Source organism: Aphelocoma coerulescens, chromosome 2, assembly GCF_041296385.1.
Source record: "Aphelocoma coerulescens isolate FSJ_1873_10779 chromosome 2, UR_Acoe_1.0, whole genome shotgun sequence".
NCBI lineage: Eukaryota > Metazoa > Chordata > Aves > Passeriformes > Corvidae > Aphelocoma > Aphelocoma coerulescens.
Genome location: NC_091015.1, coordinates 67,382,541 through 67,409,695, shown reverse-complemented (window position 1 = coordinate 67,409,695; position 27,155 = coordinate 67,382,541). Strand labels below are relative to the sequence as shown.

General features: G+C 37.8%; 1 protein-coding gene across 4 annotated transcripts in view; it reads right to left on the bottom strand.

Moving 5' to 3' along the window:
- Positions 1 to 27,155, bottom strand: part of ICE1 (interactor of little elongation complex ELL subunit 1) — a 45,202-nt gene continuing 18,047 nt past the window's right edge. For 2 of the 4 annotated variants that reach the window (XM_069007875.1, XM_069007877.1), the window contains 9 exons: positions 27,036 to 27,089; positions 18,485 to 18,837; positions 12,861 to 17,330; positions 10,929 to 11,097; positions 6,933 to 7,093; positions 4,140 to 4,330; positions 2,858 to 2,964; positions 1,821 to 1,919; positions 1 to 888 (listed from right to left, as the gene is read on the bottom strand). In XM_069007875.1, the coding sequence (XP_068863976.1) occupies positions 707 to 888; positions 1,821 to 1,919; positions 2,858 to 2,964; positions 4,140 to 4,330; positions 6,933 to 7,093; positions 10,929 to 11,097; positions 12,861 to 17,330; positions 18,485 to 18,837; positions 27,036 to 27,089 (5,786 nt within the window). In that variant the 3' untranslated portion in view covers positions 1 to 706. Of the gene's footprint in view, positions 889 to 1,820; positions 1,920 to 2,857; positions 2,965 to 4,139; positions 4,331 to 6,932; positions 7,094 to 10,928; positions 11,098 to 12,860; positions 17,331 to 18,484; positions 18,838 to 18,923; positions 23,566 to 27,035; positions 27,090 to 27,155 lie in introns of those variants that run through there. The other 2 variants (XM_069007878.1, XM_069007876.1) reach the window with 2 other exon arrangements.

Below are 27,155 nucleotides of genomic sequence, written 5' to 3'. Positions count from 1 at the left end.
TGGTGTTTGTCTCTTTTATTATGAAAGATACAAAAACAGAGTCTAGTGAAGCTATCATTAGAAACATGAACTTTTTTTCAACCAACTCTCTATTTACATATACAAAATTCCCCAAGTGGAACAATATCAAATGTGAGACACATCAAAATATACCATATATACAAGTTCAGAGATTTAGTATCTCTGTTACTCCATACATGATGGCTACACAAAAAGTCAATTCCTACCTGTTTTCCACAAATATGTTAAATTAAGTTTATGAGACACCCCAAACAAAATAAAGCAGAATCTGGGGAATGTTCTGCTATCTGAATGGTTACTTTATAAAAATAGTACAAAATAATAGAGCCAGGTTTTCAAGTCAGGCTGAATATTCTGTCAAATAGTCCATACTCCAAACTGATATAGGTAAAAGAATGAAAACTATTACTGATTTTTATTGTCATCACACCAGAAATATTCAGGAGTTGAAGATGTACTCATTTTCGGATTGCTAATCAGCTACTAGGAAAAGCAAGTATTCTTATTTTTTAAAAACTCTTCCTTCAAACAGAAAAGCCTAGAGCTTGCTCTGCATGATCAGACATTCTGATTAAAAACATGAAACACAAGAAGACACACCACTTTGTATGGTTTTTAACTGGAACCAACTACTCCTTAATTAGTTAGGCACTTCTTCCTCTAGGGAAGTCCACTTCCCTACATTTTAGTTTGGCTCCATTTCACACAGAGAAGTGATTTCAGCTATGCCATTTGTGACAGCAGAAGGAATGTTGTTAAGAACTTTTGCTCTCCAAGCATGGATGGCCTCAACAATACCTTCTGGATTGCTTGAACCCAAGTCACATAGTGAATATACAGCTGCCAGCTGCACACCCCAGGGAACACCTGCAAAAAGTTAACACAAATCAGCTTAAAGAAACTTTGATATGCAAGAATGTTTTTGGGAATCTTGAATCTATAGAAACTATTATTCAAGAACTGAAAATAAAACACATCAACAGTTGTGATGCCTAACACCATAATGCAGCAAGATGACAACCTGCACATAAATTCCGTAACATCCCATTTTATACTAGCACTTTCCAATTTTCTCAATTCAGCAACTTTTCAGTATTCAAAGGGTATACAAGAGTTGAGAATCTAGTGACTTTAGTTAAGAGTAATCAGACTTAAGAAACCAGTCAGGTTTACACCGTGTCTGAAACAAACACAGACATACACTGTACACCATAGACCACCAAGTTGGAAAAACTTGAGATTGCAAGGAAGAGAAGCTACACAGGTGGTTCAAAGCTCGCTAACATTAACAAATGCTCCACCGCAAAATGTACTTAACATCCAGAGTAACTCAGCAATGTGAATCTCTGCTGCCCTAACTGCCTTGTTTTGTCTCATCAATAGCTTGAACTGTCTTTCTCCCAATACAAAAATTTTGTTAGTAGTAAGCTTCAGCATAAATTGCTCAGGTAAAAAATCAGCTATTACTGCTCAAGTTATGATCACCCTTTAAGTGATCTTAACTTGATCACCTTTTAAGTGATCTCTAATGCAGCTGATAGACTCTTACATGAAACAGTCCAATTCCAAGGTGCCTGAAAGCATCTCAGAATTGTTCTCTGTCTCAAACAGAAGGTTAATACTGTTAATAGCTCATTAACTTTGTAAGAGAAAGGGACTCAAACTGAAAACTGTTTGACCTGTTATGCACTAACATGAACTGCAAAACTGTTTTGCCATGTGTGCCTTAATTTATGTTCTGGCATTGCAAAAGTTCACATTGTGGATGTTACACTCAAGTTTCTCTAAAAAAACATTACCTTCCTCTTTTGCATGCTGTACAAACAGTCCAATTACTGAACTAATATTCTTCACTGCAGCAAGATAGCCTTCCTTCAAACCTATTTGTCCTAATCGACCTGAAAGAAAAAAAGAGTTACTATGTATCTGACTATTTAGACAGTCAACTTCCTAGCTTTTGTACTTCCCAACTGTCTGTTGAAGTACCTGCAGATAATGCAAATTTTAACTACAAAAAAGTAATTCTTGTTACCAACTTGTTACCAACCAAGACTTGTTGTCTTGGGAACAACAGTTGTCCTATTCCTTGTGTAACTAAAGACCCCAAGTCATTTTTCATCAGATTGATTCAACTTCCCATAGGTTTACAATTTTTAAGTGTAAAACTCAGAAAGAATGCAATAAACAATATCATATAGCCTACATACTGAAAATATTTATTGAAACTCAAACTATATCTGTTTACATCAAATGCCATCTAGATCCCAAATAAATTAATCTAACTTAAATTTATTATGGTATTAAGCTGCATATAAAACCTTATACACTTTTCTGGAGACCATATGGCATGAAGCTGTGTCGTGGGAGGCTTGGGTTAGCTATTAGGAAAAGATTCTTCACCCAGAGGGTGGTTAGGCACTGGAACAGGCTCCTCAGGGAACTGGTCACAGCACCAATCCTGTCTGAGTTCAAGATGCATTTGCACAATGCTTAGGCACACGGTGTGATTCCTGGGGCTGGCCTGTGCAGGGTAGGAGTTAGACTTCAGTGATCCTAATGGGTCCCTTCCAACTCAGGATTTCTATGAATCTATATGTAGCTACAGATTATTTCATTTTAAATACATAAAACATGTTGGTATTTGTTACCATGAATCAATATAGTATCTCTCAAAACTTAAGTACCTGCTTTCCACAGGCTGATAAACAGAAAATATCTGCATAAAGATCCAATAAAATGTAAAAATACTTCAACTCACTTTCAAGACAGGCCTGACACTTTCATAAGGACATACTTATACAAAGCAGAAGTTCAATCAAGAATTTAGATTACTTACCAATTAGCCTAAGTGTCAATGCTATAACACTATCACTAATGGATTGAGCATTTTCATGCCCCTTTCTCTTCCTTATCCAGTTATCCATAGAAGGCCAAAGCACTTTGCTGTGAAAGAAAAATGAATTTGAAAATCTGATACTGCCTGAAGGGGTGGTTATAATATTCATACAAAAATGAAGGCAAATTACTCTTTTGTTTGTTACTAACTTTAGGTAGACTGACTTCACAAATGTATATGAAATTGTGTTACTTTCAAATGTCATGCGGATATGTTCTATAAGTTTCTTGTATGACTGAAAATTCAGTTTGTATGTTACAAGTAGGACCTGATACTTGTTTTTAAACCTAAAAGGACCCAAAGTAAGACTTTTTCAATCCTTACAATTATGCTAATAGACCTAGTTACCTACTACCAGCACAACTCACAGACAATCACCTTGATATGGCTTTAATTAAAACTACATACACTTCACTGAAGCTAATTTGTATTAATTTTAAAAGTATTTCACCAAAAATAACTTCTTTACTATCTGAAAGTATGAAACTTGCATACAACACGATGATGATAAGTATCACTGACAATGATGATAATAAGTGTCACTTATTATGTCACAAATAAACAAATGTCTACTAAGTCATGTAGCCTCTATATAGAAAATCAAGGCTGTCAGATCAGTGTAGGTGTCAAAATGAAGTCTTTCAAACTAGGTTAAGTATGGTAGCAGTCCATATACATAGGTTCAAAGAAAATTTAAAACATTGAATCTAAGTATTATAATTATTTTAGAATTAAAATCAGACTGAAATCAAGATAATACACAAATGAGTATGGATATATTTCACTTTCAGCACTGAAGCAGTGTTATTTTCATATCAGAAGTTCCACCCTCATTTTCTACTGATGGGGGGAGGGCAATTCAACAAGTTAGTTCAGAAGAAGACAATCACTTTGCTTCACTTACAGACAATTCATCTCAAAATCTTATACAGCTATTTTGAAAGCAATTCTTTACTAGAACAGTTCTAACAGGTTTTATTTCTTGGGACAATATCATAAAGTAATACTCATTGATCACTCCTTCCATCTTAAAATAAGGCACACAAACAAAGTAGTCTAGGTCTCATCAGGTTGAAACATCCTCATTTCTAAGTATCTATGCAATATTTTGTTATGTTAAAAGCTAAGTCATAATGAATTTGGGAAACAAAAAACCACCATCAAAACAAACCAAAAAAAAACCACAAAAGAAAACATTTCAAAGAAGTGATTGCCACAATACCTTATAACATTATCATGTGTCCAATCCCACTTCAGGTGAGAGCAAAGTAGATCAACAGCAAATATATACTGCCAAGCATCTTCACTGAGATCTTCTCCATACTGCTCACTCAGGTGAAATTCTACTTTTGTACATGACTGCATTTCTAAAAGCAGGTTTGAGACCATAATACCAGCATCTAAAGATGAACTCTGAAATTTTAGAAGGTAATTATCTTAATGCATGAAAAGTTACCAGCCCAGAACCAAACTCTCTACAAATATTTGATACTGACTGTGCACAGCATCTTAACATAAATCCAACTTTTGGGTTGAATTAACGCAAACAAATAGAGTACAAAACCAAAACCTTCAAGTACTAGGTATTTTTCCTGATGCCTTTACTAAAAGGAGAGTTTGGAAGAAAAATACCCAAACAAGAAAAACCACAGACTTCATACCCACTCTCTTATCTCCTTCTACAATTTGGGGATTTTTGTTTCTGTCAATGCAGCATTAAGGTTTTTCCAGTGCAAGAAGATTAGACTAATATTGTTCACTTTCTAAATAATTTTAAAATTTGTTACTCTTTGTTCTTCATTAGGGGTGAATTTGCAAGCAATTATTTCAATAGTTGAGGTAAATAAACATGCCATGTGAAATCATTCTGATAATTAAATAGCTAGGGGAAGAAAGGAAATTTAAATACAAACATTCTTTGATTTTCTGATGTATTAAGAAAAAAAGTCTAGGCTTATCACATAAACAGAATGAGTGTTTGGCAGATCTTCTCAGTACAAAACCTCATCTTAATTGGCAAGTTCTGCCATGGTGCAAGTTACTAAAATGGCACACCTTGACCAAGAAATAAATGCCCATTCCATGTGAGTTTTACTTTCATAAGTAGAATAATCTTCTCATAAAATTATATGTGTAACAGACTGTTAATCACAATCTACTTGAAACTTTTACCTGTATTTCTACACAAGAAAAACAGAGCTTACAGACAGGATGATGTCATCTCTTATAATCAATATAGAAAATTCTGAAGTCCTGCTCCCCAGCTGCAGCAGATCTCATATTTCAGAGATCCATAAATAAAGTAGGTAGTGTGAGTGCAAAGAATTAATATTTCCAGGAACATTTACTAGGACATTCTTATGTGCATCTCTATTGGCATGATATTAAAAGCTGTAACCTAATAGAATGGAGAATACAAATTCTTCGCTAAGCAGGGACTGCAGTACAGCGTAACTCTGAATACCAGAGCTTAATGCTATATCACAACTGTGATTTAATAGTAAAAAAACCAGATACAAATCCATGCCAAATTAATTCACTCCTGCACTAAAGCAGGAGGTTTAGGCGGCTGTAATTTCAGTGATACCATATTAAATTCAAGGCTGGCTTCAGAGGTTAAAGAAAAAAAATTATCATACAACACCTAAAGGCTATGATGACAGCAGTTAAGACTAACTGCATTCCTCAAGGCAGTTGTGGAGCAGCACATTAGGATAGGGAATAGGTGAGCTATTGTCATGGTTTAGGAATGGTATTCTCCAAATTAGTGCTCCAACTGAAACCAAGCTACTTGCTTACTCCCTCCTCTCTCTTCCATTTCTCTTTGGCAGGATGGAGAATTGGAGGCACAAAATTTAAAGATCACAGGTTGAGATAAGAACAATTTACTGGAAATAGCAATGAGATAAGAAAACAAACAGTAATAGCAGCAAATACTAATGATGGAGGGTACAAAAGAGAGACTAAAAATTCACACGGAAACAACAATAACCCAACCTCTCCCTTCACCACACTACGCTGACTCATTCACCTTGGAAGAGACTCTTCCCCACATCCCTGGCAATGAACCTCTGGGTCCTAGCCATGCCCCCTTTTGGCTGCTGCAAAAATTAACCCTGTCCTGGCCAAAACCAGACAGCTATGAATCAATATGATTTTGTTCACTTGATATTTACAAAACTATTTTATTTCCAGGAAGAAAGCTTGGCATTAATATGGAGTTTTCAAAAATATGGGGCCCTAGCCTTTAAACAAACACACAAGCCTGTTACACAAACTCCTCCAGAAGCAAAACACCTCTGGCTTTCCATCTGCATGATACAAAATTGCTCCCAATGATTTCAATTTTTCCTCCTTGCAACATTCTTTTCAGGATGGTAATAGATGCCTGCTGAAAACTTATAAAAATTACATTTGCCCAACAGCTCAAAGACTTGAAGTCAGCTCTCACAGATTATCCTTCTTCCAGTATCACTGGTTTTGTACTGATCACACCAACTGCTTATGAAATTAACTTCAGGTTTTTTGTGATAAACAAGTATTTACAGTCTACCTTGCAAAAAGATCGTAAGTAAAAAGAGACAGGCTCATCTTGAAATTAACTGTAGTGACATATTACCTGTTACACAGAGAACTACAAAAGATAAAACCAATACACATTTTAGAAAGCAACAGTACAAAGCAAAACAAAAAAACATCTCAAAGAACAGTTCCACAGATGGAAAGAATTCCCTAGTTCAACCACACTATAGTTGAAAGTTTAAAAACAACCTTTACTTTTAATGTTCAGTAGATGGATTAGTATTTAACAGGGAAAACAAGGAAAGTATTGTATTCTAGTAGGGTCTGGACAAGTAGGGGAAAAAGTCCTGAAGCGGCATTAGTTGCGCAATTGTACAGCCTCCATGGGATATTCACACCCTTCATCAGAAAAGTAAGTTGCTTGATTTGATTCAGCCAGCAAAGTGACCAATGCAGACAAAAGCTGATTACCAACAATGAAATCAGACATTACCTGTTCCCAGTTGAAATAAGCACTTAAACAGGCCAGCATCTCATTGCTTGCACTCTGCCTGACAACTAATTGCATAGCTTTGTTAATTGCACCTCGGAAGACAAATATGTCAGACCATACATTTGTGATAAATAAAATCAATTTTTCTGAGTCTGGAAAGTCTGAGGAAAAAAAGAAATAACAAAGTAAATTTTTAACATTTTAAAACAACAAAAATATATATTCAGGCATTAAAAGCTAGTACCGCCAGCAAGGTAACTAGGAAAAAAGGCATAGAAGTCACATCACAACTGCAGCCTAAGGAAAGGGAGTCATACTAGCACATCTCAATCCTGAGACTAAAAAAGAAGAAAAGATCCAAGAAAAAAAACAAACAAGAAACACCAGAAAAACCCCAACAAACCTTAAGTCACCTCCCCCCATCATAATTTCACTGTCTCTACCGTCATCTTTCTTACTGCACTTTAGTTCAGTAATGGTCTAATGGAGTGTTGGGGTTTTAGTTTAGTCCTAGTTTTTTTTCCTGTTAAAGGAATTTTTTCCCATATGCATGTTGCTAGGGGACAAATGGCTGTACTTAAGGAAGACAAACCAGCTACCCACTGAAGGTGGGGTGGCCTGGCTACTCCTTTGTTTCACCTGGGTGTGGGGTCAGTTCGCCCTTGGCATTCAGAGAGAGAAGCTGCGGAGAGAGAAGCTGCTGGTTCTTTTCGGCCGTTCTTTCTTTTTTTTCTGTGGAGAAAGATCCCAGGATCCCTGGCCCGCCTTCCCTGCCCCACTGGAGGCCGGGCTGTGGCTGCCCTGCCCCGCCACTGATTCGAGCCCTCGCTGCATTGTAGCCTTGCTCACCCTGCCTGCCTAGACCTCCGGGGGGTTCCCCACTTGGATACATTGTGTCTGTCTTCTGGGATCTGTGCTCATCCCTGCCGCTCCAGCCTGCTGCTCCAGCTTGCTGCTCCAGCCTGCCGTTCCAACCTGCTGCTCCTGAAGGTCCAGCCGGACACCGGGGCCAGCTGTCCAGGGGTTCGTGAAACCTTTGTTCCATCCCTCTCGGGATCCCAGGGCACCAGTGCCACGTGCTCCCCGAGCTCACTCCGGAGTGCCCCCTGCAGCCGCAGGGAAACCATCGCACCTGCCCTGTGCGATGGGAGCCGCCAGCGCCCCTGCTGGCTGCAAGCAGAACTGCACCCGAGGGGAGAAAAAGGGCCTGACAGCCGAGAAGGCTGGGACTGGGTTTGTGATTGTTTGCTGTTACTGCCATAGTTATTGTTGTTTGTTTGACTGGTTATATATATAATAGTAAAGAACTGTTATTCCTATTTCCCACATCTTTGCCTAAAAGCCCTTGATTTCAAAAATTATAATAACTCGGAGGGAAAGGGGTTACATCTGCCATTCCAAGGCAGGCTTCTGCCTTCCTTAGGAGACACCTGTCTTTCAAACCAAGACATGGAGAATGGTCTTAGAGCATTGAAACTGGATTCTTTTAGGATTAAATTAAACTGGAGGACGGACTCCAACAACCTACCTAATACATTCCAGTCACAAATAAGCACTCTCTTCACTGGACCAAACTAGAATTAGTCCAAAGAAAAACATAATTTACAGTACTTGCTAATACCTTGAAACCATACACCTGTGAAATATATATATATATATATATAAATATATACATATATATATATAAAAGCCTGCAAAGAACTTTCCCACAATTCAAATCTGATATTGCTCAGCAGTTTTCCCAGACTTTGTCAGAGAAATTATGCATTATGCAAGTTGTAAGTGAGCATATGTGAATGATGCATGCTAATATTTGTACTTCCATAGATGTAAAAATCTGTGCTACTCCCATATAATTGAAGAATCCTCATTCATTAAAGTAATTCAGAGCAAGAGTCTGACAACTATCAGTTAGAGAGGACAGAGTTCCAGGCCATCATTGGAAAGCCAAAAGACCCTTCTGAATACCAAAGCTGAGAGCTTCAAGGCAAAATACTAAGATAAAACATGGAGCATGTAGACTGTAAGCAATAACAAATACATTGGAATAAGTAAAAAAGTAGGTATTACTTTCATGGATGAAATGATATACTGGAATACATGTGCCTGGAACGCTATACAAAAAACAATGAAATCTGAAAAGCTAAATGTACCTTCCCTCTTCACTTCAGCATAACTTCTACATTTTTTGAAAGACCTTAAGAACTAGAAAGCATTTCAAAATACATCAAATCAAGAAGCTTTAATGAGCACAAAGAATTTAGACTTCAATGAAGTGTCTTGGATGAACCTTCTACTCTGTAGCTGCTCATCATGTAAAGAATTTACTTTTTTCTATCAGAACGTTTTTCTATCAGGACTGTTGGTGAACTAGAATTATCGACAACTGGAATTGCCTGCCCAGGAATTTGAAACACTTATAAAATTCACTCAGTAATGAGTGAGAGTTCAAGGGGCATCAAAAAAAGAAAAGTAAAAAAAAGAAAAAAGGGAGGGAACAAAGGAGAGGTAAAAGGAAAAATAACCAAAAAGGTAACATATTATTTATAGTCACTTAAGGCAGAATACCTGAAAGGAGAACAGAACAAAAACGATGGACAAGTCGTCAAGACAATAGATGATGGTAAGCCTAATAGTGAATTTGGTAGTTGTGTAGCTTGTGTTGCCATAATTCTGATGGGAATATGTGAAACTACATGAAAGAGAAAACCCTAAAATAAATGCATAGTAATCAAATAAAATCAAACAAATTTTAAAAAGCCTAAACAGCACTTACGATGTGTTTACAGCTGTTCCCACTCAAAAAATAACTATAAAACCACAGAACAATGACAACAGAAATTTATGCAATTCAATGTATAGAAGAGAATATAATCCAATAAAAGTCTGCATTTAGCTATTAAAGTTTGGATCTTACACAGAAAAAGAAAGGAAAACAGGGGGAATGTTTAATATTTGCAAGAACCCACAAAAAGAAAAAGCAGTAAGATACTGCAAAACAAAAGGTTTAATTGTTATTTTAGACTAAGAAAAGATATCTGACAAGTCATAGTTTCTAACATGGTGCAGTATTAAAACTATTAACATGAAAGAAGTGAAAGTAGAGTTATAATGGACTGAAGGATAGAAAAACAGAGAGGAAAACAGGAATTCCAAAAAGAACTCAACAAAAAAATACCCCTAAAAATGGTAATTAAGAACAAAACAAAATCACAAAACTTTTTAAGATTGAAAAAAACACCCCAACAGGAATATTATATGAAAGATATTAAGTGAAACAATCTCAAGCTGTAGCACTTTGCTTGTCAGTACTCTCGAATTTTATTTTAATGTGAAACACAGATACCAGTATACTATTTTCAAAATTAGTGAAGTCCTTCCAAAACAAGGATTCTTAATTTAGCAATAGTATGTATGTGTTACCTTTGACCAAAAGGGAGAGGGGTAAAGGAAGGGAACCAAAATGGAAAAAACCTCCCAACCAAGTGAGAATTTGGATAACGGGAAGTAAAAAGACTTTAAGAAGGACATATTATAAAAATACCCTGGTTTTGACCAAGTTATTGTCCAGCTCCTGATACTTTTTTAAATACCTGGTTTTAAATCACATGTACTTTATGAATCAGTACCTACTCAATTAAAATAAGAAAATACTAATAGTCAAAAAGGACAAAATTCCCAGAAATCACATTATCATTTTGGAGATGGTGGGGCAAAAATGAAATCAGAGTATCCTAAATGAAATATTTCTTTGGAAAAATAAGTAGACTACTAAGAACTCAGGTCACCACAAAACTACAGCACAGATGTGGAGGAACTGTGGGAAGGGGAATTTCTTCTATAACAGTCTATACTTTTGCATTACAGAAAAGTGTTCTAAGGAAAACAACCCTTTAACAGGATTTCTGTTTGTTTTTACAAACATAGTAATTCTGACACGCTACAGTAAAGACACACAGCATATTTAAGATAGAAGACCACTGAGCCACACTGTACCTTCTTTAAGTAGGCTATAGCAGAAAAGGCGGGCTCTTTCCAAATCTCCCAACTGTCGGCAAATTCCTGCATAGACTCTACACAGAGCCTGACTGAAATTGAAATTCGTGGCATTCTTCTGAGCCTTCAGCTTACTGAGAATAACACGCAGCAAGGACTCTGCTAAATGCTATCAGACACAAAATATATTGTTAGACCATTATATACTTAAGAATACTTGACAACATTGTAGTAGTATGACAAATAAAAATAACTACTAGCTTATTTGCAAGAATACTGTTTGCATACATATAAAAATGCAGGAAAGTAAATCAGAGGCAACCAGTGAAAGAAAAAAGAGGGAGGAGCAGGCAACTTCCCAGAATAAATATGCCATAAACAAATGAAGAATAGGGCTACTATTCTTTGAATATAAATTGTTTAGTGATGGATTAACAACAATCTTCCTCAAAGAACAAGGAGCATAATGACAAGTAGAAGGAATGAGGAGAGGAATAATGACAGGTAGTGTAACCCAAATAATCTAATCAGAGCAAATGTAAGCACCCTGACTTAGCTACTCCGAAGATGCCACAGAAGGACAAACAGCCCATCTCCAGGTGTGAGATTTAGATAAGTTAACAGCAGTCTTTCCGCAGATCCCTGTACACACTGCAGGAGATGGGGAGGAGATGTTGCTGCCTATAGTAACATGGGACTCAATATGAGATGCAAGGAAAAAGAATACTGGTATTGTGCAGATTGTGTATGACTTACTAGGAGAAGTTTAGAAAGAGAGCTAAAAGTGGGGAGTAGAATGAGAGATTTAGGAGCCAGGTGCTGTAGAGTACACAGTTCAGACTGGGTAGCTGTGGACAACAGGGAGTCTGAGTGTTAGCTTTGGGAGGAACCAGAAGGTCTAAGCCAGCTACCTGAAAGACCAGGAGTCTGAGGGCCAGACACAAATCTGGACCAGCTGCTGGAGGAATGCGTGTACACTTATGTGTCTCAAAGTTTATCAGTGCATAAGACAAGTGAGAAGAATATTAGTCACCTACTAGATATACTGAGTGCCTAATGTCAGCTGCTGGAGGAATCCATATTGTCTGTACATGTATTTATGTATTTTCCACTACCAGAATTTCAATCCGATTAGCCAGACAAGGGAATAAGAGTAGGTTGTATTGTGTGCATGTCTCTCTACTAGGAGTATGTACTTGGCCTTGCTACTGGCTGGACCTGGAAACATAAAAGCTACAAGCCTTGCTTCTGTGAAGTTACCAGACTTGACAACTTCTAACAAAGATGACCTGAGATCTTGGTAGCAGCTTCTGAGGAGAACTTAATTACCTACAAGGACTGTAACAGGACAAAATGCTGCCATGTATCAGTTGGTGAATTGCTCTGCTGTAGACTAGAAATTATCTATGAGAAAGATGGTAACTGAAGTGAAATTTTTCAACACTGATGCTAAGGAAGTTCTGAGAAATAAAATAAGGGAAGAATTTTCCAAAAAAAATTAAATTTAATTAACTGATGTAGAATAATAAAGATAAACATAGAACAAAATTATATACCAGTATTGTCTATACAGTGAAGTTTATCTTTTTTAATTAAAAAAAATTAGAGTCATTTTGGAGGAACTCCTACAAATGTTAATACTATCCACTTCAAAAAGTGCTGCAAAAATAAAGCGGTTTATGCATATGTCAGAAAAGCATATGTATTTATAAATGCGGTTTTGCATCTTGGACACCACTGAACAGTAATTTCTTGTGCAGTTCTGTATTTTCTTAGGTTACACATATTTAGATTTCTAATAACCTTTCAAGACTACACTTTTGCACTGCAGATGGCCAGAACAATTGAGAATTCAAATACTACAAACTTATACTCTTTCCATCTGCACAGAAGTCATTATTAAACCATAAAATTTAAAATTATGCTACTTACCTTGTTTTTTATACCAAATTCATAGACAACTTCTCTCTCTTCATCTCTCATTACTGGAATCTTTGAGATATTGCCAACATACAGATGACCTTTAATAACTGGTAACAAGTCAAAACAGGATTCAGCAACTTTCTTTAATGCCAAAGAAACTTTCTGGCAATCAGGATTCTTCTTTACTGGTAGTGATTCTTCTAAATTGGAACTGTTTGATGAATCACTGATTTCATAGCTTTTACCATGGAAAGCCTCCTGCATTTCCGAGATGGTATTTTTAGTATTTCTGACAGCAGTAATATCACTGGGCTCCATCCTTGATGGTTCACTGTCCAACTTCAGTCTTTTGGCACTTCTTGGCATAGATACGTGCAATAGTGGCCTTTTTTCAAGATGATTTGATGACCTTGAAAACGATTGCTGATTTTGCACATCTTTGTCTTCATCTTTGCTACTATCAGATTTCAAATTGCTCCCAGCTTTAACAAAAGCAGTTGATGTAGATGTAATTGCTTTAAATCCACCTATTTGAGACACAGGTCCTGGCAAACTTTGGCTGTCTGAAAAAGCACATCGGTTAAGCTGAATATTGCCTTTCAGAATGTTTAGTGTCCTTGCCCTTGCAGACAGCTCTGGATACATAGTGTCCAATATTTTCACAGAGTTCTCCTGAGGAGCACCTGGGCCAGCACTAACTGCTGCAAAGAGAGGAAATCTTCCTGGAACGGGAAGTGCATGCTTTGGAATGGAAGTACAAAATTTCAAAGGTGAGGAGCGAATCCTTCTACCTACTGCCATTTCTGAGGGTGAGGGAGGAGAAAATAAAAGAGCAGATTTTACTGCTGGAGTATCTGTTAATGGAGATATGAGAGGAAGAACAGGAGTTTTGCATAGTGGGGATATCAGGTCATCAAGAGGGGAAAGCAAAGAGGATTGACCTATAGAAGACATTACTGGGGACACAGTACAGGCAGTTTTTGGAGGAGTAGCAATCAGAGGCAGTAGCAAGGGGGGCAGAGGAGGACCTATCTCTTCCCTGATTTTATTTATCATCACAGATGAGCATTTTGTTGGCGCAGAAGTATCAGCATTTTCAAGAACTGGCTGAGTAAGAGGCTTTGTTTTTCTTTTACCTTGAAACAGTCTCTTTGATAGCTGGGTATGCATTACTTGGGCAGGTGTGTTGGTAGAAACAGTCAAGATTTCAGATGGCTCTTGCACTTTGCACTTCAATTTACTGCTCCTTTTGAGAGCACAAGACTCTGATTCCACCATATGTAAGTTCTCAAATACTGTCTTTTGTGATCCAGAGAGCTGCCCAACTGTTTGACAACTGCACTGTACATCAGAGAGGGCTGGATTTGGAAGATGCTTGAGTAAAATATTTTTTCTACCACTATCTATTACAACATCAGTGCTGCTTTCCCCTATGTTGCAAGCAGTGTAAGTTTGATTATTATGATATTCTTCAAACACTGAGACCCCCATATCAACACTGTGTAATAGACTTTGCTCGCCATTTGACTGAATTTTTGCAGAATCATTTTCTTTTAAGAAATTGCCAAGTGCTAGCATTCTTGTATTTAATTTACTGGTTTTTACAGTCAGCCTGCAATTTTCTGAGAATCTGCTTAAGATCTTGCATAGTGGTAACCTATTTTTTGAAGCATTTGGCATCACAGGGCTTTCTTTTGATGTTCCAGGTTTTAATAGACTTTCCTCACCATGACTGATGCATCCAGCTATGTTAGACTCCACCATGAGTTCATTACCACTCTCAGTATTTTCAGAGGTTACTAATATACACTCCCTTTTCCAAGAGGCTGAATCTCCAGGATAACCTTCCCCAGTCACACCTGACCACTCATTTGCAGTATCTCCAGAGCTGTTTGGTTTGCAATGTGTATCCATATCCACCACAGTGCCTGCTTTTAGGTGGCTAACTGTGAAAGTATTTCCTGGATGCATCATTGAATGAAGCTCACATACTTGGTAATCAGCATCAACCATTGCACCAGTTTCCAGAGCATCCACTGCAATTCTCCTGGAAGCTCTCAGTTTGTTTCTGAGCATGGAAACACATTGTGAACACTTCACATACCTAACTTTTTGTATACAACAGTCTTTCTCTTCAGAGTCATTGCTCTGCTCTGGCATATCAAAATCACTTTTACACCTTATTATGGCATTTTCCCCAGAACCCTCAAAACTATTCAGCTCTTTACTCTCTCCCCCACCTGTCAGTGAACCAGTTCTAGAAGGATCTGTTCTAACCTTACACATAGAATTCCTACATCCTGATTCTTGACAATCAAACTTTTGGAGGAGAAAAGTGTTCTTCTTGTAAGAATTTGCATACATGAACTGTGATTTAACAGATGCCTGAGGTTCTTTATCTACTGGTTGCTCCTTATCTGAAGTTTTCACTTCATTTTTATGTACATATTCTTTCTCAGGGCAGCCCAGTTCTTTGCCCACATTGACTTTTTCAGCAGACAGAATCGCAGCACCCTCTTCTAAGTTTTCTGAAGAACAGTCAAATGTACTACTTGTAATAGAATTTGTATGTCCCTTCTTTTCCCAAGTACAAGAAAAAACAGCCTTTCCTGCGAAATTAGTTTCAAAGAAACCAACAACTTTCTGGAGACTGAAATTTAGATCAGGAGGTCTTGTGGATTCCAAGCCAATTCCCACTCGCAGAGGAGAATTGGTTTCCTCGTTATTTATGCAGCATTCCTCCAAGTCCTTTTGAGCAGAAAAAGCCAAGCCACTTCTATAATCCATTTCTGAGGTAGGCTGGCAGATGATCTCTGAAATACTATTTTTCTTCACAACATTCTTTTCCCACTTGAATGAACTGGAACAAGTTTCAGTCATCAACTCCTTGCTTTGTTTATTTAATTTCCCTTCTATTTCATCACATTTAACATTTTCAGTTATCAAGAGCTGAGTCAGAGATTTTGCAAACTGTTCCTGAGAAGTAGGATTACTTTCTACTAAGATAGATTCAATAGTGTCCCCTCTTGCTAATAACTCACTGCTTTCCCCTCCAAAATCTTCTGGATTAACTTTGATTTCAGTCTCTTGAGATTCAAACACTCTAAAGTTTCGAGATTTGGACTGCCCACATTCTAACATATTACATAAGTTTTCAGATTGTTTTATTTCACCTTTCACTTCTGTAAAATCTAACATAGAGGATTCACACTTAGCTACACTGCTTTCTTCATCAATAATGCATGCTGTCTTTGGTAGTGCAAGTATATTTTCCAAGTCTGACTTCCTTTGAGATAAATTGGTATCATTTTCCTCCTGATGTGGTTTGCTTTCTAAATATACCCCCCCCTTTATATCTACTAATTTTACATTTTCTGCACTATGGAGTTGCTCTGACAATTCAGCTACTTCTAGAACACTTTCTCTGTTAAATTTCATAGCTAGTTCAATAGCTGGAGCTTTGGTTATATTAATGTCTTCAATTTTGAGCTGTTCATCTTTTGGAAAGACTGACAATAAATTTCTGATTCCTTCAGTAGCAGATACAGGTAGGTAATGCCTAGAGACTTCAACAGTCTCTGGTTCACCTTCTCTGTTCACTTCATTTTTTGTTTGCATATGTTGTTTCTCCACAATCTCTTCACTGTCATATTTTATTTCAGAGCACTGAGAGTGTGCAGAGATCTCAATAGCTCCAGCCATATTAGTTACTTCGGTTACATTTTTTGATTTATTTTCAACCACTTCATTTTCTATCAACACATCAGATTTTTCCTCAGAATCTTCGCTTTGAAGCAGAATGCATTGCTCGGATAGCAAATGAGTAATACTTTGTGGAACAGATGGTTCTCTGGGAGTTTCTCTCTGTGCTAATAATCTCTCTTTCTCTGCTTTCACGAATTCACCACATTTTTCATGGGTACCCTCATTATCAACAGCTCTAATTAAGGTTACATTCTCCTCTGTTTGCTCTACCACACTACATTTTTCTATCTGATTCTGAGGCTTGAAGCTTTGTAACATAAAATCTGCTGAAGAATCTCCCTCTTCACTGTGCACGTCCTCACTATCTCCTTTCTGTTCTTCCATGTCTTCCAATTCGTGTGCTGTTGCTCCAGTTAGTTCTCTGTTCTCACTTTCCATGTCCTCAGAATGCTCCTCCAAACAATCTTTGTTAGTTTCCATGTTTGTAATTAAAGTAGCACCTTCAGCTTGCTTTCTTTCAGCATCTCTCTCCTCCTTGCTTGACATCTTTGGACTGATACAAATATTCTTTTCATTCCAATTCAGATTAAGTGAGATTTCTGCATCAAAACCATGCTCACATGATTTGCTCTGTCTGTTACACTCATCACCTGGGCTGATTACATTACAACTCGGAGGCTGAACTTGGTCTTCTTGTAAAATATCCTTCACTGCAAAAGTACTGCAATCATCTTCTTCATCACTGGAACCTGTGACTTCTCCAAACAACATACCCTTCAATCAAAAAAACAAAGTTAATAATCTAAACCCTGGTATCAGTTTTAAGACCTACTTTTCTAAACAAGTACACTTAAGGCCCTGACATGCAGCGGTTTTGAGAGACTAAGGCTGGTCAACAAAATGACAACCTACTCCATCATTTTTCTTCATAGCAAATGAAAGTACCTCTGTAAAAAAAAAGAGACTTCTTTATCTATCAATGTGCATTCTAAGCTTACTGGAAAAGATCATTTGAGTAGCATTTAACTTTCAATCTCTGGAATTTTGCTATGAAAGCCATGCTTATATTGAACACAAATTGGGACTTTAAGTCTGCACCATAGGGAAATTATGACAGCAAGTTGAGACATAGGTGACTGTGTACTGGTTTTGGCTAGGATAGTTAATTTTCTTCACAGTAGCTACTGTGGGGGAATATTTTGGATTTGTGCTGAAAATGGTGTTAATACTATAGAGATGTTTTCATTATTGCTGAGTAGCGCTTGCACAGCGTCAAGGGCTTTTCTGCTTCTCCTCCTGCCACACTGGTGAGGGCACTGGGGGTGCATGGGAAGCTGGGAGGAGACACAGCTGGGACAGCTGACCCCAACTGACCAAAGAAATATCCCATACTGTTAAGGCATCATGTTGACCATATAAAGAGAGGGAAAGAAGGAAAGGTGAGACATTTGGAGTGATGACATTTATCTTCCCAAGTCACCATTACGCATGACAGAGCCCTGTTGACCTGCCTGCTCATGTGAAAGAGTGAATGAACTCCTTGTTCTGCTTTGCTTGCATGCACAGCTTTTCCTATTAAACTGTCTTTATCTCAACCAACATATTTTCTCACTTTCACTCTTCCGGTTCTCCCCAGGATCATGCTGGTGGGGAAGTGAGCAAGCATCTGTGTGGTACTTAGTTATTGACTGGGGTTAAACCATGACACATATACTTCTGAAAATTATGGTTTTGCTCCCTTCCACAGGCAGTATGCTACAAGGTAAGAAAAGTATCCATATGGATCTAAACACACAGAGACCCTTTAATTGCATGAATAACTAATACTGATACTAAAGGGAAAAAAAGCCCAGTAATATAAAATCATTATTTCTTCAGTAATTTTAAGACCAAGTTAAGTGCCAAGTCAGATGCATCCTGAAACTCACCCGTGTAGTCAGTGGTGAAAGCTGTAATGGAGAAAGTAGAGCAGGAAGAGGCCTGGCCCAATTCAATATATCCATCACATTTTCACCTGGGTCCCTCTGCTCCTGATCGGAGAAGCCTGAAGTGCTGTGCTCCCTGCCTGTCTGTATCATCACATCTACAGTTTTATCCTCACCACCGTGCAGACATTCTTCAGGAGTCCTGTTCTCAGCACAGTCATTTCCAAAAGGCTCGGTACTTGTTTGAATTACCATTGCTGTTACAGAATTTTGCTTTACAGCACTTTCCACTGAAGAACACCAAGGTAGCATTTTACCATCACACTTCCTGATCTTTTGGTGGATTTGTACAGTATCTAAGACAGAAAAATATTGTTAAGAATTTTTCCTCTCCCATTTTTGTTTACAGAGATAATATATAATAGTAATAAAAATGTAATACCATATTTTCAAGTGATGTTTCCATAGAAGATCGTAGTCACTTTCAGAAATGCTTTCCTTATAGAAATGTGATGCTGTTATTTACAATTATTTTTTCATACGTGTGTGCAAAGAGCTTCTCCCCAAACACTTTCTGACTCAGATCATTAAAACATTCCCAGTTTTTCCTATCAGGAAGGGCCATTCCTGGTAAGATTGAAGGTCCGTATGTTTTATTTCAGTCTTTGCCCAGTAACTCATAGTCATGAAAAGCAGGTCAACCATGCACAGACATTCCCAACTTAGGCTGTAATTCTCAGCTTAAAGCAACCTGCAGGTTTCAGCCAGCAGCTGTACTTCCAGGCAAGTTACAATTATACCGTGCCATAAACACAGCAAGGGAGCTCTTAGCTACATTTCTAGTTTATGATTTAATATGCATATGCTTTTAAATTGTTTGTTCCTTAAATTTAAATATTGAGTCTAATCACACAAGATTTTGTCTTTAATGATACTATTTAGTCAGAGCTGAACCCTTAATAAAAAAAGTCCCACAATGTACCTATGCACAAAGGAGTCTGAACCACTAAGAGAAAGATACTGAGCATTTGACAACCTTTCCAAGATGTCAACTATACAGTTTTACACAGTTATTCTAACAACAAGAAAGCATGTCCAAATGCTCTGTGTGATTCTTTGCATTTTACTTGTGTTTTGTTACTTTTCAAATCATAGTTTATACTATTACAGAGTCACCATCTCTGGATGTGTTTAAAAAATGACTGGACATGGCACTTGGTGCCATAGTCTAGTTGAGGTGTTAGGACATGGGTTGGACTTGAAGATCTTGGAGGTCTCTTCCAAACTCGTTATTCTGTGATTCTGTGATTCTGTGATTATACAGTAACTCACTTCTTATGCAGTCAAAACACATTCATTCAGGAAAGTCTAAAGACAAATAATTTAAATTTATTATAATTGTGCTAAATACTTTAAAAAGGGAAAAGATGGCCCAGTTTCCTGAAATTTAAATTCTATGATTTTATAAAATGAAAATATTACCTCAAATAAGACAATAGAAATCAACAATCCCAAAACCCCAGTGTGTCACATGGAACTAAAAACTACTCTGTAGTATTTGCAATTCTTATATGATCTTGTTTACAGCGTTCACAAACACTACTGGACACAAAATCAACAGTATTCAAGCAAGAGATCAAGCCTGTTCTGTGCATACATGGGTACCATCTGCAGTGAACCACTTGGATCTTGTGACCAAATTTTGCCTTAAACAAGCTAGTTTAGATTTAAAGGAGCAACTGCTGTAAAGCAATTTAACTGCAGAGGCATGGCAGGGATTTTTTATGCTTGTTTCTCTCATGCATCACGAGCCACTGTAAAGCTGCAGAACTCTGAAACTTTACTCAGAACCTTTGTTCAGAAACTTCTTCCAGCCACCTGAACACACACTCTCACATCCCTGCTTGACACTGCCAGACTTGCAGGATCTTCTAGAAAGAAGACTGTACACGTCCAGAACTCCTCCTGGAGGAGGTATTGAGGTGTTAACTGGAAGAATGAGGGTTATAAAAATCCCAATTTTTGATGCTTATGCGGGCCTCCACCTCTGATGGACTCCCACCGTGTATCGCAACCACAGACCACAATCACTCACTTGGCACTGGAGCCACAGGTGGTGGTTATCTTTGTCTTTTCTCCTCTCTGTTTTTTCTTTCCAGTTTTCCTCTCTTAGGGTGATTATGCACTTCAGAACAGCTATACACCCCTTTCCAATCCACTACAGTGTTTTCCATTTGTGGTCTCAAAGCAGTTCTAATAAAACTTGTTGTTATATCTATTTAGCATTTTTCTACTTTAATGTACCACAAGGGATCCTTTAGCAACAAATCTGGTTGCCCTGGCTCAGAGGCAGGTCACAATACCATCCCACAGTAGAAAGAACAGCACATGCACAAAATGGTTTTCAGCAGGGGATGTATTAATTTAATTGGCACAATTTGCATTCTGTTGGAAAAAAATAATTTGTGTGCTTCATTACTGCTGTGTTAATCCACTACTAGAACTTGCACAGACATTCCTGAAGCAACATCAATGGTAGTATCATATTCAAAAATATTAATTTAACTTGATAGGTCAAAATAACCTCCTCAGCAATCAGAAACTTGTAAGCACATTCTGATACATCAGCTCCACCGAAGGACTAAATTAGAAAAATTGATCAATGACCCTATTTCAAAGATCCATCTGTATTCATTTAACACAGCCTGGATTTTCATGGGGGCAGGAGAAAAGCTGCTCAAAACTTCTATGTCTGGCACAGAGCCAATTGCTAAAGGCTCTGACAATGGGCAGGTTACTAGCCCAATCAGACAACTTGGTAATGCCTCTGTGATGACATATTCAAGAAAGGAAAAACCACAGGAAACTCTCTCTTTCTTCTCCTGAGGGGTGGTGAGGTGACTGCCGGGGCCCATCCCAGTCGGGGGCTGCTGGGGCCTGTGCAGCTGGGGCCTTCCTGAGGCCAGAGCCCCCCATGTGGTGCTGGCAAGGACCATACGGCCAGGGCCTGCTGTGTAGTGCCAGCAGAGACCACGTGGCCAGCAGCAAGAGATGGCGAGCAATTCCCCAATGTGGAGCCCAGACAAGATCAGCCTCTCAACTGCAACTTACAGACACCAACTTTCTTTCAAGTCAGAGGAAAAGTGAGGACACATGAGGAAAACCAACATGGCAGCACTGAAGTCAGTGAAAAAAAAGGAGAGGGAAGAGGTGCTCCAAGCGCTGGAGCTGAGATTCTCCTGCAAGCCGTGGTGAGGACTATAATACAACAAACTGTTTCCCTATAATTCATGAGGTGCATAAGGGGTATGGAGATCCACGTGCAGCCTGTGAAGAGTACTCACACTGGAGGCATGTGGATACTAAAAAAGCTGTAATCTAGTGAAGAACTCTAACAGAGAGAGATGACCCTTGCTTTCAGAGATAGAGGAAGAGAGCCTTCGCTTCCAAACTAGAATAGTTCATCCTTAAAAGATTAAACCCCATGAACTAAAATGACCCATGGTAGGCAGCTGTGGGAAGACTGCCTGGGCTGTGGAAGGGACTCACATTGCAGCAGGTTCAGGCAGGACTGCTGCTTGTGGAAGTTAAAACCACGCTAGAAAAGTTTGCAAAGAACTATCTCCCGTAGGAAGGATCCCACAGCATGGCAGAAGAAACACTTTTCCTTAAGCATACTGAAGAAAGACTTTTAAGAGGTGAAATGCTGACCAAAACTCCATGTTTTGTTTCCTTGCATGGTCAGTGGAAAGAGAGAGGGACTGAAAAAAAAAGTGTTCTGAAGGTTTGCTTTGGTTCTCATTACCCTTTTTAATTTTAATTCTGTTAATAATAAATCTTCCTTATACTGTTTAAGTTTTGAACCTGTTTTGCCTTAAGGTAGTTTTTTTTTTTCTTAATAATCCTTATCTCAACTCATGAAAATGAAGTTTTCAATTCCCCCTTCTCTGCTCAGCTATAGCAGAGGAAAATAAGTAGATGGTTTTTTTGTGGGTGTCTGGTGCTTAGCCAGCGTCAAACCCTGACACCATCTCAGTCACTTCATGTAGCAACTCCATGTAAAAATCTCAATTGCTGCACCAGGAGGAGGGAAAAACTGATCAGCCTGAAGGGCCCTAGCACATAATTTTCACCAAAGAGAAGTATGCTCTCCCATCTCCTTAACATCTTATAAGTATTAAGATAATACATTGTTTTATAAAACCATTTACAAGCCACAGTCACATAGAGCTTCCAGGATGTTCTAAGTTTTCTCAGGAAAAACCTAAATTCTTTTTACAATTTGAGTTCCATTAAATGATCTAAGGGAAAATGAGATATTTGACAAGGAGAAACAAAGAAAATAAGGAAAATTAAGAAGCTGGTTCTCTCTTAAGATTTTTTTCATTCTGTTTTGTGCCAATCATTTCAAAGCTCAAAATTTTCCCTGCACTGAAGTGGGCAGCAACACAATTACATATTTTGCCCCTATAAGAACTCCAATTAGACTATTAGGAAGTTTACTTTTCACAGTGAACTACACAATAGTACTATGTTATTAGGAACTTTACATCCTATCTATACTCTCAAAATCAGATATGCACCTACATCACATCCAAGAATATTGATACATATCATCTGTTTAAAAGTTTCCTCTGAAAAATGGATCAAAGATATAATTTCTGAATAACTAAGATTCTCCAAACTTCCCTACTCAACCCTTTCCAACCCAGTCCCTGATAATTGCATTGCTTTAGGAATGAGATACTTTTCTCATAGTTACCCATTTATCTGTAGGAAGAGTTGTCATAGCAATTTTTAAAGATTCAGCATAAGTAAGTTTCTTTACTGGAAGTGTCAACTCTTTGACACCTTGACCTCAACCTCAGGTCCAGGAAAAGCCCTACTAATACTGAGTCCATCTCATTGTAAGGATCTTCTCAAAGATCGTATTTCACAGACAAATTTTACTTTATCCAGGGAATTGCACTCTTGTTCATCATGTGAGTCAGTGAAATGATTAAGTTTTCTCCTGAAATCTATAACCTGAAATCTAGTTCATGTAGCTTCAAACCCTTACACTGCTGCCTTCTCTCACTTCTGAGAGAAGATTAAGATTACTCTGATCTGAAAACACCATCAAAATCTATCATGTACTACTTGAAATACCTTCTTGATGCAGAGTGGAGAAAGAAGCAGAGATGAAATAAGTGATCCAATGCTAACGCTGGTTGCCTTGGTACTAAACAAATTGAATTTTAAAACCCAAAACTTTACTCTTGATTGTCCACATTGCAAGGCAATTCAGCATTGCAAGTTGTCCTCGCCGCACTCCAAGCAACAAAGCAAGTTTTTGAAACAAGTCCTGTGGTTTTTTCCTCTCAAGAAGGACTAGATTAAGATGTGGTATTTTATAAAAATAATTAATCTAGCCATAGAACCTCATCTGATTCACAGCAAACCCTCATCATAATCAGCACAGTGATTGCAGATGCCTGGCAGTAGCAACTGCACAAGAACAAACGGTGTTTCTCCAAGAAAAAAAATCCTCCACAGAAATTTTTTAATGCCCTGACAAGGCAGAATTTTTCAACCTGTTTCCAATTATGTGAATTTCAGGATGCTTCATACACTAGCTATTCTTTGAAGCTACAGACAAATTCTGTTTTCTGAGACAGCAAATCCACGTATTACATGACCTGAAACAAAGAACTATGGTGAACACTGCATACCCAAAACTAAATATGCAATTCTACATTACATCTCAAGGTGTTATCTTGAGAGATTTTCATATGGTTTTAAAGACAGAAGAGAGGTCTGCTTCTCAAAAGCATTCATATGGACTTAAATCTCAAGACCATAAAACACACATATCCCTGGGGATTCAGTCTCATCTTTGTGTTTTACATATAATACCACTGTGTTTATCTCCTTTTATCTGATATTAAAGCAGACAACTCCAGTGTGCTCCTTTCCATCTCTGCTTTTAAGATCCACATGCAGCTTCTCCCCTATCCCGCATCCCCAAACAAAAAAGATGAGCAGTAGTAAGCCAAATTTAGCGAAGAACCCAGTTACAGACTACTTCTTGAAGACAGCTGGCTCCTCACAGACATGGTCTTAGCATGTTCCTTCAGTTCATCTCACCGTAACATATGAACAAAACATGTTAGAGAACCCAAATAACCAAAATATTCAGCAACCAGCTGCAAGATTCTTCAAATGTTTCTTTAAATGTTTATTCACAATGTAGGTGATTTTATGGCCAAACTATATGAGAGAGTGTTGGGAGATAGTTAAAAGATCAGGGGCATGGATCATTGATAGAATTATGGGATCAATAAAAGAACTGTAGCAAGAGCCTGCAAGTAAAAGGCCTGTGTGAGAGAGACTCTCCATGAGAAAATCCCTGTGTGAAAAAACAAGCCTGAGAAACAAAGAGGGAGTTTGAAGATGTACAGCTGTGCAGATAAGACCTGGAAAGGGGAGGTGAACTCTGAATTCTTTTAATCGTAACATAACTGTAGAAGCTTGCCAATGTAAGTCCAATTATGTAGAAGCAGAAATTTGCTTTGATAAGTTTTAAGCCACTTAAGAGTTAACAAGCTGGTATACTATATAAGTGCCTCTGGATTGCTAATAAAGGGAGCTTGCTTTTATCAACCACATTGGTTTTGGACTGCAATTTCTCCCCCCGCCAGAGTCCACGGATTTTTTTTTTTCTTTTCCAACAAGAGAGGGTTTTCCAAAGACTAAAAAACCATCAGTGGCTTATTAGCCTTAGATTATGGCCTAAGGTTACTGGTCTGATGGTCAGATGCAGGTGTTGTCAACTTTATTACTGGTAGATTTGTAACAATACTACCAAATGCTTTTAAATTAAGTTTGGCAAACCCCCATTATCCTAGGACGCTTTCACAACAGCACATTTGGAAAGCCTCATGAGTCTTCCAGTTTTCATGTATGAACACATTCTTCAAGAAAATCATTCAAAGTGGCACCAACCTTAGGGGAACAGAGAAGACACTGATCATAATGCAAAGCTTTGGGTATTTTACAGCACATTTGAATGTATGAAGAAATCTATCAAAAGAAGTACATTTCTGAAAGGCTAGATCCAGGCAGCAGATGAACATTCTCTGGAAAAGATATTGCCATCAAACTGATCTGCTCTCTAAGTTGAAACTATTATAATATGGAACAAGAAGTTAGGACAAACTCATTAAGATCCCTTTTCTCCTAGAAGATTGCACCTGTAAACACAAGCACTTTGTTATTATGAATTCTAAGTAATGGCCACTTTCATAAGAGGGTGAATAACAGGACGGCTGTTCTAGGCTTGAAGAGGGAAAAAACCAAACCAGTAACAGAACGGAAGATGTATTTCGATGACATCTAACCATTCCAACAAAAGCATGTTCTAAGCTTAGAATTTTCTCCACAGTGAAGTGGGCAGAAAGAAGGACTGGCTAGAAGAGACTGCTACAGATAATTGCTTCCTTTTATGAAAGAACTGTAGTTTCCTTGCAAAGATATGAATAGGAAAGATGGGACAGAACTTCTGGAATCGAAAGTTCCTCCTTTGGTGGATGGCAAAGAGATTACTCTGGAACCTGATAGTCCTAAAATCACATATATTTCAAACTCTTCAGTTTCTTGAGCTTGTTTTTGTCATTTGACCCTTGATCAAGACATTAAATTCAGAATTGCAGGGCACAAGTGTCTAGCTCAGTTTTGAAGCTGAAGTTACGTATCTGCTGCACTAAACTCATGGAAGTAAGGTTGATTAACAGGTTTATGAGCTGGTCCTTATATTTTGGACCCCCTTAAGTGGATTTCACTGGAACACATCTGAAGCCAGATTCACTGGGATCTACAGTAGTAGCAAATTTTCAGACTTAACAGGGTCTTTGAAAAGTTTATCTTCAAAGCTCTTAATGCAGCTGGGTACCTATTCCAGGCAATATCTCTACACATTTAGTTATAGAAAAATCAAAGTAACAGAGGAACTGAAAAAAACAAAAAAGCTTAATAAAAACATTCCAGAGATGCAACACAGAAATTAATGCAGTTTCAAGGCACCTATTACTCTCAAGTGCAGAAAGAAAATGATATCTGCTATGTAAAGTTAAAGCAGTTCAAGTTTGCTGTGAATATGCATGTGGATAACTACTCAGATTATTTTTTATTATTATCTGAATATCATATTACAATGAAGAAAATGGAGGTAACAGCTTCTTAAACTTTATAATTCAACTATGTTACCACATATTTGTTTCGGACTAAAAAGAGCCCAAATGCCCCATCATTCACATTATATACTACAGAGTTTATAATGATATAGTAATTACAGTTTAAACATGAGATGAGTTTTGATGACTTATGAACAGTAAAAGAATTTGATTTCTCAATTTCAACAGCAAATTACAAATTTCAAGTTTACTTACCCATTCAAATTAATATTTAAATTATTTTCAGATATTCTAATCACATGTGTACTTGACCAGACAATCACCAAGGAAAGTATTTAAATCTTTCAAAAGTGTTATGCAGTCAGTACCCAACTGGAACCTACCATCTGTAACAGTTTGTGTTCTTTTGTCAGACCATTCCTTATCCCAAATAGAAGCTGAAAGAAAAGTACCAATATTGCCTTTTGGTCAGAAAAAGACAGAGCATCAAGAAAATTTCAAGA